This window comes from Pogona vitticeps, chromosome 6 (assembly GCF_051106095.1).
Source record: "Pogona vitticeps strain Pit_001003342236 chromosome 6, PviZW2.1, whole genome shotgun sequence".
NCBI classification, from domain to species: Eukaryota; Metazoa; Chordata; class Lepidosauria; order Squamata; family Agamidae; genus Pogona; species Pogona vitticeps.
The window spans coordinates 23,901,236-23,913,796 of NC_135788.1; the positions used below are offsets into that span (position 1 = coordinate 23,901,236).

General features: G+C 37.4%; 1 protein-coding gene across 5 annotated transcripts in view; it reads left to right on the forward strand.

Moving 5' to 3' along the window:
- Nucleotides 1-12,561, forward strand: part of CDK14 (cyclin dependent kinase 14) — a 302,744-nt gene that overhangs the window by 110,546 nt on the left and 179,637 nt on the right. For all 5 annotated transcript variants that reach the window (XM_073003160.2, XM_073003159.2, XM_073003158.2 and 2 more), the window contains one exon: nt 2,328-2,573. In XM_073003160.2, coding sequence (XP_072859261.1) covers nt 2,328-2,573 — 246 coding nt within the window. The remainder of the gene's footprint in view (nt 1-2,327; nt 2,574-12,561) is intronic.

Consider the following 12,561-nt stretch of genomic DNA (forward strand, 5'->3'; position numbering starts at 1 on the left):
AATTGAAAAACAAAGTCTTATTTATTCATAGCAGAGCACTGCACAATTTAAAATTATGGATGTATATGAAATATAGGTACAATTTTCAATGGACCATTGCATCTGTTTTGCTCATGATCAAGTTTCTAGTGCAGTGTTTCTGGAAGTGAAGGATTGGCAGGCTCTATGCCATTGCCCAGGGGATGCTTGAGTGTACTCAGTGCTTTCCACTCTACATGGAGGCTCCTTCTATGTCTCCTAAAGAAAGTCTTTAATCAGTGGCATGCCCAACAGGATTTCAGCCAGAAACTATTGCAAAACTTCTATTGTCTTTCAGTAGAAATGACTTTTGTAGTAATGACTCAGTTTAAACTTCATTGTAATGCCAATTGGTTGAAGGTAATTTTAGATTGTAGCTACTTGTCACATGTGTAGGATAAGACCTGCTTAGCATATTTAATCCCAAACTGTTGGTATTACTGAGCCAGTAGCAATAAATATTCTCTGATGTTATTTTTGTTGTGAGAGAAGAGTAAAAACTCTTCAAATAAAATTACAATTAGGATTCACTGCAAGTTTAATTATAGAAATATTCTGTGTAATGTCATGTCTCTTTTTAAAATATTCAAAATTAAACTGTATCTGCAATGTAAATATTTTACCTTCCCCTCCTTATTTGCTGATGAGCAAAATGAAGAACATCATATGCATCTGTCTCTTGTACTGTAGCAATGTTTAAAATTTAGGATTAGGATTTTGCAGATACTCCCTTTATGCAGAAAATACAATTTTTTTTTGATGAATCCTATGTTATGACCCAGTCCCACTTAGAACTGTAAAGAGGTGAGAGTGGTGAACTGATGTTCTTGATTGTTTGTGTATTGGATTCCAGTATTGCAGGGTTTGGATATTAATTTACCAGGTTGATTTCTGCGTTGCACAATAGCTGTGCAACTATGTATGCATTGCTATACAACACATTTTATGTTGCATACTACTATAATGCATCTGTTAATTTGTATCATTTATTTAATTTGGCCTCATCTAATTCTAGCATTTTTAAGGGTTTAAATATAATTTTAAACAAATAAAAATCAATACTTTGTGGCAGATATCGGTGACTGGATGTAAGGCATTGTGATGTGACATTGTTTTAAATACTAGTCCACTAACGTTTCTGTAAGCTGTCTGCCAAGATATTTTTATTTGCGTAATGTATGGGTTCTGCCAAGTAACAAGTCTATTCCTGTGTGCTTTCTGGATGTATACTGTATTATGAACGCTTTTTCACCGTTGAACATGTATTATTTTTGAATTTCAGGAAAGTAAAGATTTATACTAAATGTTATTTTTGCCAGACTTGTGATGCCAAGCCCATATTTGATATAACTGGGATTCAGGTTGAGGGACAGAGTACAGGGGAAATATGTAGATGAGAGAGGAAAGATGGTTTAATCCTTCCTTTGCCTGCTGCTTCTAACCAGCAGATACGTCTTATTGCAGTCTGGTTACATCTCAACTGTATTTGCTTTACAGTGGGGTCTCTACTTAAGAACTTAATTCGTATTGGAAGGTGGTTCTCAAGTGGAAAAGTTCTTATGTAGAATCTGCATTTCCCATAGGAATGCATTGAAAACCATTTAATCCGTATCTGCTCTTTTCCGTCCATAGAAACTAATGGGAAGCTGCTATTCCGCCTTCTACCACTAGAGGGGGATTTTTTCTTTTTTTTTCCCCTTAGGTCAGGGAACAGTGTTAAAAGCACTTCTGACAAAGCTAATTTTGAAGCAATGGACTGAAAACCAATTAATCCACTGTGGCTGTTTTTTTTATGTAGAGGTGCGTTCGTACATTGAAGCATTAGTTCCCATAGGAACTAATGCAAAGCTGGTTAATACGTACTCTACCACTAGGGGGAGAACTTTTTTTTAACCTAAGATGACCTAAGGTTAAAAAAAGAGCAGGAAAGTTTTTTTTTCCTGTTCTTATCTGGATTTTTGTTCTCAAGTAGAAGCAAAATTTAGCAAATGGAGCTGTTCTTAAGTGGAATTGTTCTTAAGTAGGGATGTTCTTAAGTAGAGACCCCACTGTATTTGTTGGAGTCTAGCGGGGGACATGTTTTTAAAAGCCCTGGGTGTGTTTTATATGGATGAGTGGGAAGGCTGGAGAGTGTGAAATGTGCTTTCCCTGCCTGTTCTTTTTTCCCTTCCAAATGTATTCCTAAACCCTATTCTAGGGATGCAGTGGCACTTGGAAGCAATCTGCCCCTCTATACGTTAGGGGGTTTGGCCCTTAGCAACGTTCCTTCATCAACTTATATAACAGATTGCCATTTCTTCTCCTCTTAGATATGTGTCACAAAGATGTCTACACGGAACTGCCAAGGAATGGATTCTGTGATCAAACCACTGGACACAATTCCAGAAGACAAAAAAGTCAGAGTTCAAAGGACACAGAGCACTTTTGATCCCTTTGAGAAGCCAAATAACCAAGTCAAGAGGGTCCATTCAGAGAACAATGCCTGCATTAATTTCAAGACATCGTCTACTGGGAAGGAATCTCCTAAAATCAGACGACATTCCAGTCCTAGCTCTGTAAGTCCAGACACGCTGTATTTATCTCTACTAAATTCTCCAACCAAGTTCCAAATATTTTTGGTGCTTTTAATAGCAGTAGTGCTTTATACAAAATGGTATGCTGAGATTGTGTCTATTTTTAAAACTGCCCAGCAACAAGCACTTTTAGGCTGAAAAATATTCATGATCCAAAATGATTCAAGTAATACACTTTTTTTGTATATGTAAGATGTATAAATGTTAACAGGGTAACAGCATTTGGAGTGGCATTTACAATCCTTATGAATCCTATTCACATTGCAGTACATGTTTTGGATATCTCTTATATGGAAAAACTAAAGGCTATGAAAAGTAAACTGGTGTTAATTCTAGGAAATGTATTGTGGAATCTTTCTCAAATAGCTTCCTTTCTCTGGTTAGTCACTTTTTTTTTCTTGAGATTTCCTTTGGGACACAGACATCACAATCTGTGGGAGTGGGTGGGATTAAAACCTACTTTATTTCACTTAAAAACATTCCACAAGGCGAAAAAAATTAAAACGGCAAGATTTTGGTCTGAGGATAGAAATTATACTATCTGTGTGTTGGGGATGGGTGGGCGAGAGAGGCAAGTTACAATGTTAAACCTTTGTCAAATAAGACCTTTTGATAAAGCAAGCACTCTTGTGCAGCAATAGTTTGTGAAATCATGAAATAGTCAAAGCTTTCCAAATATGTTATGTTTTCCCCATGTGGTACATTTATTTTCAAAGAATACTGATAAATGAAATGTCATCTTACTTATGACGGGTGTGCTGGCAGTTATCCCAGAGGTATCCTGCCAAATTATTGTATATGAAAACTACATTTTATCTTCCAGTGTAGCATAAATCTGTAATAATGGGGCCTTTGAGCTAAAGAATACAGATTATTGGGAAATGTGGATAGTATTTTTGTGTGGCATATAAAGAAATGTAGAGAAAATGCAAAAGAGATTAATAATTTGGCAAGGAAATCAACCTAAGGGTTCAGTTAGACTTTAGTATCAATATGAATCCATAAAATATTCTTGTTTTCCTTTCTTTCTTCTATTAAATCCCTTATTTCTTATTCATATTCTTAAGAATTTCTTATTCTTTTACCTTCTTTTATATATAGACTTTAAGTCCAATCTTTAATTGTAGAACGTTATCATTTTCTAACTTGAAGAAGTTGGGCTGAGGTTAAATGGCATCAATTGAGATATCTCAGAGATCTCATTCTCTGTTGGCTCCAGCCATTTGGGGGTCGTTCTGTGTTATTTGTTTTGCTCCAGATTTGAATAGCTATCCCAGCATTAGTGTCCACACATGGGAGCCTATTTGTTGCTGGATGTGCTGGGATTGTGCTCTGTCTTTGTTATAGGTGGTTGCTAAAAAGGAAATAGAAGGTACTTTTTTCTGTAACTGTTGCAGAGTTTAGAGTTTTTGGTTCAGTTCCTCTAGCTGCGCAGCAGAAGTGCAGAGATTTACAGAGCAGAATAGCTTCAAATTGCCCAGATTAGTCCATCCTTCTTCTTTTTTCTCATCAAATAGCACTTACCATCTCAACAACTCACTCTGAGGTTTTAGTAGGAGAAAGAATACAAACCATTTTCTTTACTTATAGTTGTGAACAGATCAAACAGGAAACTAACAAAGATGACTGCTTTTCAGCAAATATCAACAGACTCTAGAGAAAGGGAAAAGCAGAGAGGTTCCTCTTTCTGGATAGATTGACAGTCACCCCAGGCCAGAAAAGTTGCTCCCGTCCAAAACTACTAAAGGCAGCATGTGAAGCTGCAAAAAGTTCCAGCAGTAACAGTAACTATAAAATACAATTATCTAAAGTTACCTAAAACATTTAAGAAACTGAGCTTGTTGTCATCATGACATCCTATGGCAATGAGTTTTTAAAGAGTATTTTGAAAGAAGTTCTCCCCTTCCCCTCGAAGACATGCAACTTTTGTGCTATGAAGATCCTTGGACTGAGGCCAATCATAATTCTGAACAGTTAAGCAGAAAATAGTTTCCATTTGCTTCTCTTCATCCTTTGCTAAAACTCATTTAAAGAAAATTACCACTTGTGCAAACATAAACAAATAATCAAATTCTTTAACGTAATTAATACCAGGTACACCTCATTATTTCTGAAGTATTGCTTGATTTACATTGTCTTTAAGTCTTCAGGCTTTATTGTTCATATAAAGAAACATAGTCACAATCTTCCTCATTCAGTAGTAAATGTGGAGAATCCAGCTTGTGATCTTTGTGTGTTTATAATTAAGTTTGTTTTGAGATTGGGCAGAATAATAGTGTTTCTGTTATCAGGCAGTATAATCTCAAAGGAGAAGGTTCACTGAAGGACAATTGTTAGGAACAAGACTGTTTTGTTTTTTCTCACTTTAGGTTTTGTTTAAATTATTTAAATCACTATTTTCAATTTTCATATGTGTCTTCATATACTGTTCTTGTGGATGGGTGAATTCACCAAGAAAAGCAGGCGGACAGCAGATTTACTGGCAATCTGTATTGCCCCTGCATGTGTTTTGCTTATGATTACCTTGGTTACTTTTCCTTGGTAAACATTCAAATCTTTTGAGGCTTCTGTGGGCACATTTTCTTCCATCATGTAGGAAATGCAATAATTCCTCAGTAAGCCTGAACAGAAAACACTTTTTATTTCTTAAAATTAGGAATCCTAAATCCTCCTGTTCCAGCAAGTAATCTCTCTCTCCCTCAACAAATTAATAACCTATTTTCTAAAGTGAAGATTACATAACATTTTCTTCACAACCCTGTCTCTGGATGCCTGTTTATTAACAACAACAACAAGGGGGAGGATCTCTGTGACATGTCATATTTTTTCTGCAGCCTGTGTTTGAATTTATCAGTCGGTTTAGACATGTTTAGGTGTAATCTGGTGAAAAACTCTAGATTACTCATAAACAGGTTTAAACTTGCTTGAGGGTTCAAGTATAGGTTGCAGAAAAAGTATGAGATGTCATAGAAATCCTCCCCCTAATAATATTAATAACAACAATTTAGGTTTCTGATTGAAGCTTGGATCTGTTATATACAGTAATACCAGTCAATGTTTTTATAATTTTGATTGACTGTGCCAGATATTTTTGAATGCTGTTGTTGCTGCTGCTGTTCTGACATTTATAAACCACCTCATTAGTGCCAGCACTGTTCTGGGTCCATACAAACAACAAAAACATAATCAAATAAAGTTATATAACCAAACAATAACAAGTAAAGAATTATGTGGAACAAAATAAATCTATCTTGTGTCAATCGTGGCCATCGGTTAATATCCCATAGTAAATTATAACTAGACTAGACCTGTTGAATTAACTTTATTTCAGTGTTGACTCACTAGATTCCTACTGAATCAATGGGCCTACTCTAGTTGTGGCTTGCTACTGGATTTTATCTATTAATTGCTCTTTTATTGACAAAACAAATGGATGTGGAGGCCTGGTCTGTTTTTCAAGAATTTCACTGGAAAATTCAGTTTTTAAGTTTGGATTAAAAAGTTTCAACTAAATAAAATCTGCACATACCACTCAAAACTGGCATGAGGAATATGCATTTTGGGGGGGTGGTTTTTTGTGGGAGGCCTTATGCGTAGAAAGGATTCCTGATGTGACCTTTTCTTCTGCTCATCAGTGCACAGTAGAGAGAGTTGTTCTTTAGTTCTCTGAGAAGAGCCAGGCTGTTTCTGAGGTAAAGGTGCACAAGTACTATACCAAGTGGCTGTCTCATTTTAAGGTGAAAGACTCGTAATGAATCCCTACAGCATGGAACCCCATCTCAGCCCTTCAGCTCGGATAGAGGCACCTGATCCTTCAAATTCCAGTACAGGGGCATCAGCCCCCATTTTGAGTTCTTCAGCAGAAGCACCAACTGCCATTTCGAACCAGGTATCTGGATCCTCTCTTGGAAAACACAAGGAACGCTTAATACAGATGAGGGCCCTAAGTACACAGCTAAAACAATCCTTACACTACTGATGGAAAGGAGCTGCTCACTTCTTGACATTTAATTTAATTTACAAACTAATTCATCAGTCTTGCTTAACCTGAAAACACTCTAGAGGAGAGATTTCCCACCATATTCAGCCACGATGTAAGATTAAATGACATGTGATTAAATGGTACTGAAATAATTAGTGATCATGAAGTGGTCGTATTTGTGCACCACTGGATATTGCTGGGATTGTCTTACAATAATAATTTTCATTAGTTTTATTTACCAAAGTGGCACAGTGATTAAATTGCAGTCAAAACTTTCCTCATGACCAGGTTCAATCCCAGGTAGCCGGCTCGAGATACACTCAGCCTTCCAGCCTTCCAAGGTCAATAAACTGAGTAAACAGCTTGCTGGGGGGTGGGGAGGGGGCAATGTATAACCTGCAGGTTTTTTAAAAAAGGTATTGTATACCGCCCAGAGAATGTTTTAAGCACTATGCGGTGGTATATAAGCAGCACAATTTGCTTTGCTTTTTTATTCTGCCCTGTATCTTGCCATCTCAATACAAGGTACAGACAGTATAACTAACAACCCAGTAGGACAGACCTAAACTGTAATCATCGATCAGGCTCTGAAGCTTGAAAGAAGAGCCATCATTTGGCTATGAAATAAAACTATTGTTGGTGCCAATTGGGCCTTCAAGTGGAGGGCTTTCCACAAGTGGAGTACTATAGCAGAAAAGACCCTCTTGCATGTCTCAGTGTAACATATCACTCTCACTGCTGAACTCTCAAAGAAATGTCAGAGCTGAGGGAAGAATGTATAGGGATGTACATTTCTTGTGACACTGTGATTTAGTATGTAGGTTGGTGGCTACAGAATCAGAAGTACCCTTTGATATTATACCATAGAAACAGGAAAATAAATTCATTTTCTATACATCATTTAATTACTGCCCTTATTCAAATGTACCTTAGTACATATAGTTTATTCCACTATTTTTCTGCATTGTGTACTTTCTGGCTGTGGTACAACATAGCTGTGCGTTGATAACAGTACCTTTATACATCATTACTTTGAGTACTCCCTGTGGAGTTTTAGTGTAATATTGGTTTAGGGGGTTGATATTTTTTCCTCTAAAGTCCCATCTTTCCTTTAGACTGATGTGGCCTCTTTCAACCACAATTTCTCATCTGAAAAAGTTACAGGGAGAAATACAACAGATATATTAAATTATATCTGCTATATCTACTGTATAATATACTGTATGTGTATATATTTTTAAATTATATTAATAACTTTCTTGCAATGTATTGTGGTCAGAATTTAGGAGAAAGAAGATTATGGAGTTCTGAAGAGATTTGTTTGTCATTCTAAGTTTTAGATTATGAACTCTCAAAAATCTTATACTGTAGAAAAAAAATTAACCCAAAGATCAAAGCCTTGAGATGGTCGTCCTGTAAGAAAATTCTGTGACATTAGAACAGATTTTTCCCTTGAGCAGACAGTGGTGAACTACAACTCCCATCATTCCTCATTTGAATGGATGATTGCCAAGGATGATTTGGGTGGAAAATGAAGAACTTCTAGGGGCCCAAAATACTGGAAACATTACTCTAAAGAGTTCTGTTTTAAGAACAGGTTATGCAGTAGCTGTTAGTGCAAACATCTATATCTTAGCCTACCCATGCGAATATAGCTGCTTTCCAGATCTAACCCCAATACCCAAATGTTTTGCGAAGTGGTTTGGCCATAATAGCCTATAAGAAGAGACATTATTTTAGCTGTGATTTTAAAGTGAAAATTATAGAGGCCTCAGCTTACTTGTCTGGGGCACATCACAGAGCAACCATGTAATTCTCTATGATTAGCATCTGTGAAAGGTACTAAGGTGCTAAATACCTGATGCGTTTACATAACAAGAATGACCTCTGTAAAGGGGAAATATGAATTCAAGAGTGGAGGGGAAGTAAATAAAGTTTCTACACTCTGAGCTCCAAGGTACTCTTAACTTCTATCTTTCATGATCACCACATTATTTCCCATTCCCGTTATCATCAAGATCATAGAAATGTGTGCGTTTTCATCTAGATTGGAAACATTTCCTCCACCAGTCCTGAGGTGGTCCTTGTGAATTTGCATTGTAATCCTAACAATTACTAGTAATGATGTCAGTGTAACACTTTAAAGTTCTATGGGGCTATTTGCTTACTACTGATGAATCTTACAAACACAATTCCACAAAACAAGTATCTTCTTATTTGCATTCATATAACAGACAATGTGAACAATTATAGCAAGAGACATTGCTGTGAAACATATTAAATATTAGTTCAGTTTTGGGTGTCTGCTTTCTTATAACCAGCTTCTTCAAAAAAGTTGTGTGTGAAATGTGTGTCCTGCTTATTTCAAGACATGTAAACGCAAATGCCACCTAATCCTCACCTGTCATATATTCATGTAGCTTTCTTTTTCAAAGCAGTTTTTGGAATCTTCATGCACATGTCGCATGTATTTTATTTGCTTCCAAATTGCTTTGGGATGCCACTTTAAACTTGTTCATAAATTTAGTAACAAAACTTTGAATTGTATTAGAGACTTGAGTTACATTAAGTTGTGATGATAAATTATGATCTATTACTATGAGAATGCACTTAGATAAATTCCGGCTCCCTTGTTTCTCTTACAGTGGTACCTCGCAAGACGATGACCCCACTGAATGACGAATCCGCATAACAATGACTTTTTGCGATTGCTATAGTGATTTGCAAAATAGTCATTCCTATGGGGGATTTTCGCTGGACGTCGATTAGGTCCGTGTTTCGCAAACAGTTTGTTCGCAAGACGACGATTTTTTCTGGTGATCGTCGGCTTTGCAAAATGGCTGCCCTGTGTTTTCTGGACCCATGCTTCGCAGGGTAGCCATTTTTACAGCTGATTGGTGCTCGCAAAATGGCTTCCCTATGGGCAATCTTCATTGGACGACGAGGTATTTTCCCCATTGGAATGCATTAAACTGGGTTTCAATGCATTCCAATAGGGAAAGGGTTTTCTCATGATGACGATTTTGCTAAACAGCAATTTCAATGGGACAGATTATTGTCGTCATGCGGGGCACCACTGTATTTTTTATCCTGAAATATAGCCACAAGGAGACTGGGAACATTAACTTAATTTTTTGTGCAACAAGAGTTTACCATTATTGTGTCTAGTCCTAACCATGGTTTATTAAAAAAGAGCCAACATCAAATTTTTATTTATACAGTTGGTTTATTTTAATATATATCATAGTTAAAATTATGCTTAATCAGAAACAGAAGTAAAAGCTCCTAGTTACATCCCCATGGGAATTATATGAGCCCAACCTTTTTTGTTGTTGTATTTGCTAATGATAAACAAAGAGCTGGAAGCCTCCTCTGGTTGAGGAACTGCACGGGACCCCTAGCAGTACTGTGTCTGTGTTCCTCTTGCAATTCCTGCTGATCTCACCAAAATTTGGTAGATGCTGTTGAGGCTGTCCTGCTCTCTTGTGGGACAGTCTTCTTCACTTTTGGAAGAAGCAGCCCTGGAACAACACCATCCAAAAGGTGCTGTGTCTCTGTTGAAAGGAGCAATAAATGGGTGCAGCAAATGCCTGAGAAACAGTCTTGTGAAGGTGGCATATAGCTCAAAGGCCACATTTTCTTCATCCCTGCAACAAACCACAGTATATCTCAGTGCGGAAACTTGACCTTACATATTCTGATCTCACTAGTTCTTGTCGTGTTATTTTGGGCCATTAGAGTGTCACAGCCAGCATGTGTAAATGATTTCCTTTTTTCAGTCATCTTGGAATAGAAATGTTGGGGTGAAACTACATGCTAAGTTCAACATGTATCATCCAGTTAATGATAACATTTTAAAACTCTGAAATAAATGTGTGCGAGCCCTGGTTTATATTGGGACTGGAACGGGTGAGTGGAGGGAGTCAAAGCCTTCCCCCCCCCTCTGCTATTTGTTTTTTAATTTTAAAATTCAGTCTCCTTGCTTAGCAATTAAAAAAGAAGAGCAAATCCTCCACTGAAATTTTAAGGCAGAGTTTACCTCCCTTTGTTAACCTCACGAACAGCCCTTCCCCTTTTAAAATGAAAAACAGATGAAGGGAACCCTATAATTCACTCACCTGTGCATGCTGGTTCCAATCCAGATCAGGTTGTGCACGTGTAATTTACAGTAAAAAAAATTCTTTAGTTCCTTGTTACATGTTTAGTGTTCTGCCGGTTGACTTCGGGAGTGACTGAATCAGAGGGAGAGACTTCTGTACCTTTTTGGAACTTAATGTGTGTTTAATGTAATATGGGAAGAAGAAGAGGAAGCAAGATTAACGTCAATGTTTTCTGTTCTCCATGGTTGAGGTACCCAGGCTGTTTACTCAATTATCTTTCAGACTGCAGTTCCACAGGTGTACTTTTTAAAGGGCAAAATCTGAACTGTTGTTATGGAAAGGTACTTTTAAAAAAAGACAAAGTTATGGAGTTATTATCACACATATGCACAAAAAGATGAGATTAAACAGGTTTCCTTCCTGGTTCAATGTGTCTCTACTTTAGCTTCCCAGTCCACTTTTCCTGCCTGTCATCATCCCACCTAAGCAAGGAAATTGAACAACAAGAAGGGCAACAATTTGTGTATGGTTGCTATATTGTCCAGTTGGATAGTTTTATCTATATTATAGCTGCACTACATAATCCCTCTTTATACACTTAATTGGCCAAAATTCCCCAGGTTTAATTTTTTTTCTTTGTTTTTGCCACTGAAGAATTAATACTGTTAGGCAAATTGTAAAGGTTGAATTTGTTCATGAGAAATGAACGAATCCTGCCAGAATAATCTTATCTCCCTGGTAGAGGGTGGGAATGCTATAGACATGATATATCTTGACCTCAACAAATCCTTTGGCAAAGTACCCCATAATGAGCAAGCTGTAGGCTGGAGAGAATAACTGTCAGGTAAATACACAGTTGGTTACAGGATCATACTCAGAGAGTGCTGGTAACAAGTGAGGTGCCACAAGGCTCAGGGCTGGTTTTGGTGCTCTTCAACAGGCATCTTTGTCCCTCCTCCCCTGAATGGGCGCCTGCAGGGGGAGGCAGGGCACGGAATCTAGGGTTCCTATGCAACATCTGTGGGTCCAGTCCACTGAACCACACTGAAGTGCTTATCTGTATCTTCAGGCTATGTGAAGTACTAGTTCCCCTCTATTTGGCACTGGTTAGGCCTCATTGTGAGTATTGTTTCCAGTTCTAGACACCATACTAAGAATGATGTTGACAAACTAGAAGCAGTTCAGAGGACGATAGATGATCAGGGGTCTGGAAAGCAAGCCCGATAAGGACAGACCAAAAGGACTGGTCATTTTTAGCCTTGAGAAAAGAAGACTGAGGGGAGATATGATAGTACTTTTCAAATACTTGAAACACTTTCATACAGAGGATCTGTTCTTTATCAATTTTCCCAGAATGCAGAACGTGCAATGATGGGCTCCAGTTACAGGAAGCCAGACATAAGCTGAGTTTCACAAAAAAAAAAAAACCTTCTTAACTATTACAGCAGTACAACAGTGCAACCAATTATCTTGGGAGGTGATGAGCGCTCCAACATTGGAGTCATTCAGGAGAAAATTAGACAACCATCTGTGAGAACAAAATGAATTGGAGTTTCTTTCTGAACTCCATATTGCATGTTCGGCAGGTAAAAATCTTCTGGTCCATCTTCAAATTAATACATTCAGATGCTGAATTAAACCAAAAGATGTCAATTCTACATTTAACAATTTCTCGAAACTAATGATGGAGTCCATTTCTTACATGATCTATATGAAGTCTAGCCCCCGACTCTTCCCCCAGCCTAATCTTATTTCTCACCCATACATAGTATAATATGGCAGTACATAAGAAATGGAAGAAGTGACTTCCAAGGGTACTTCATTATTTGGGAATAAGTTAGTGGTTACTTTAATTGATTTGCTAAAATATATAATTACAGTGGTGCCC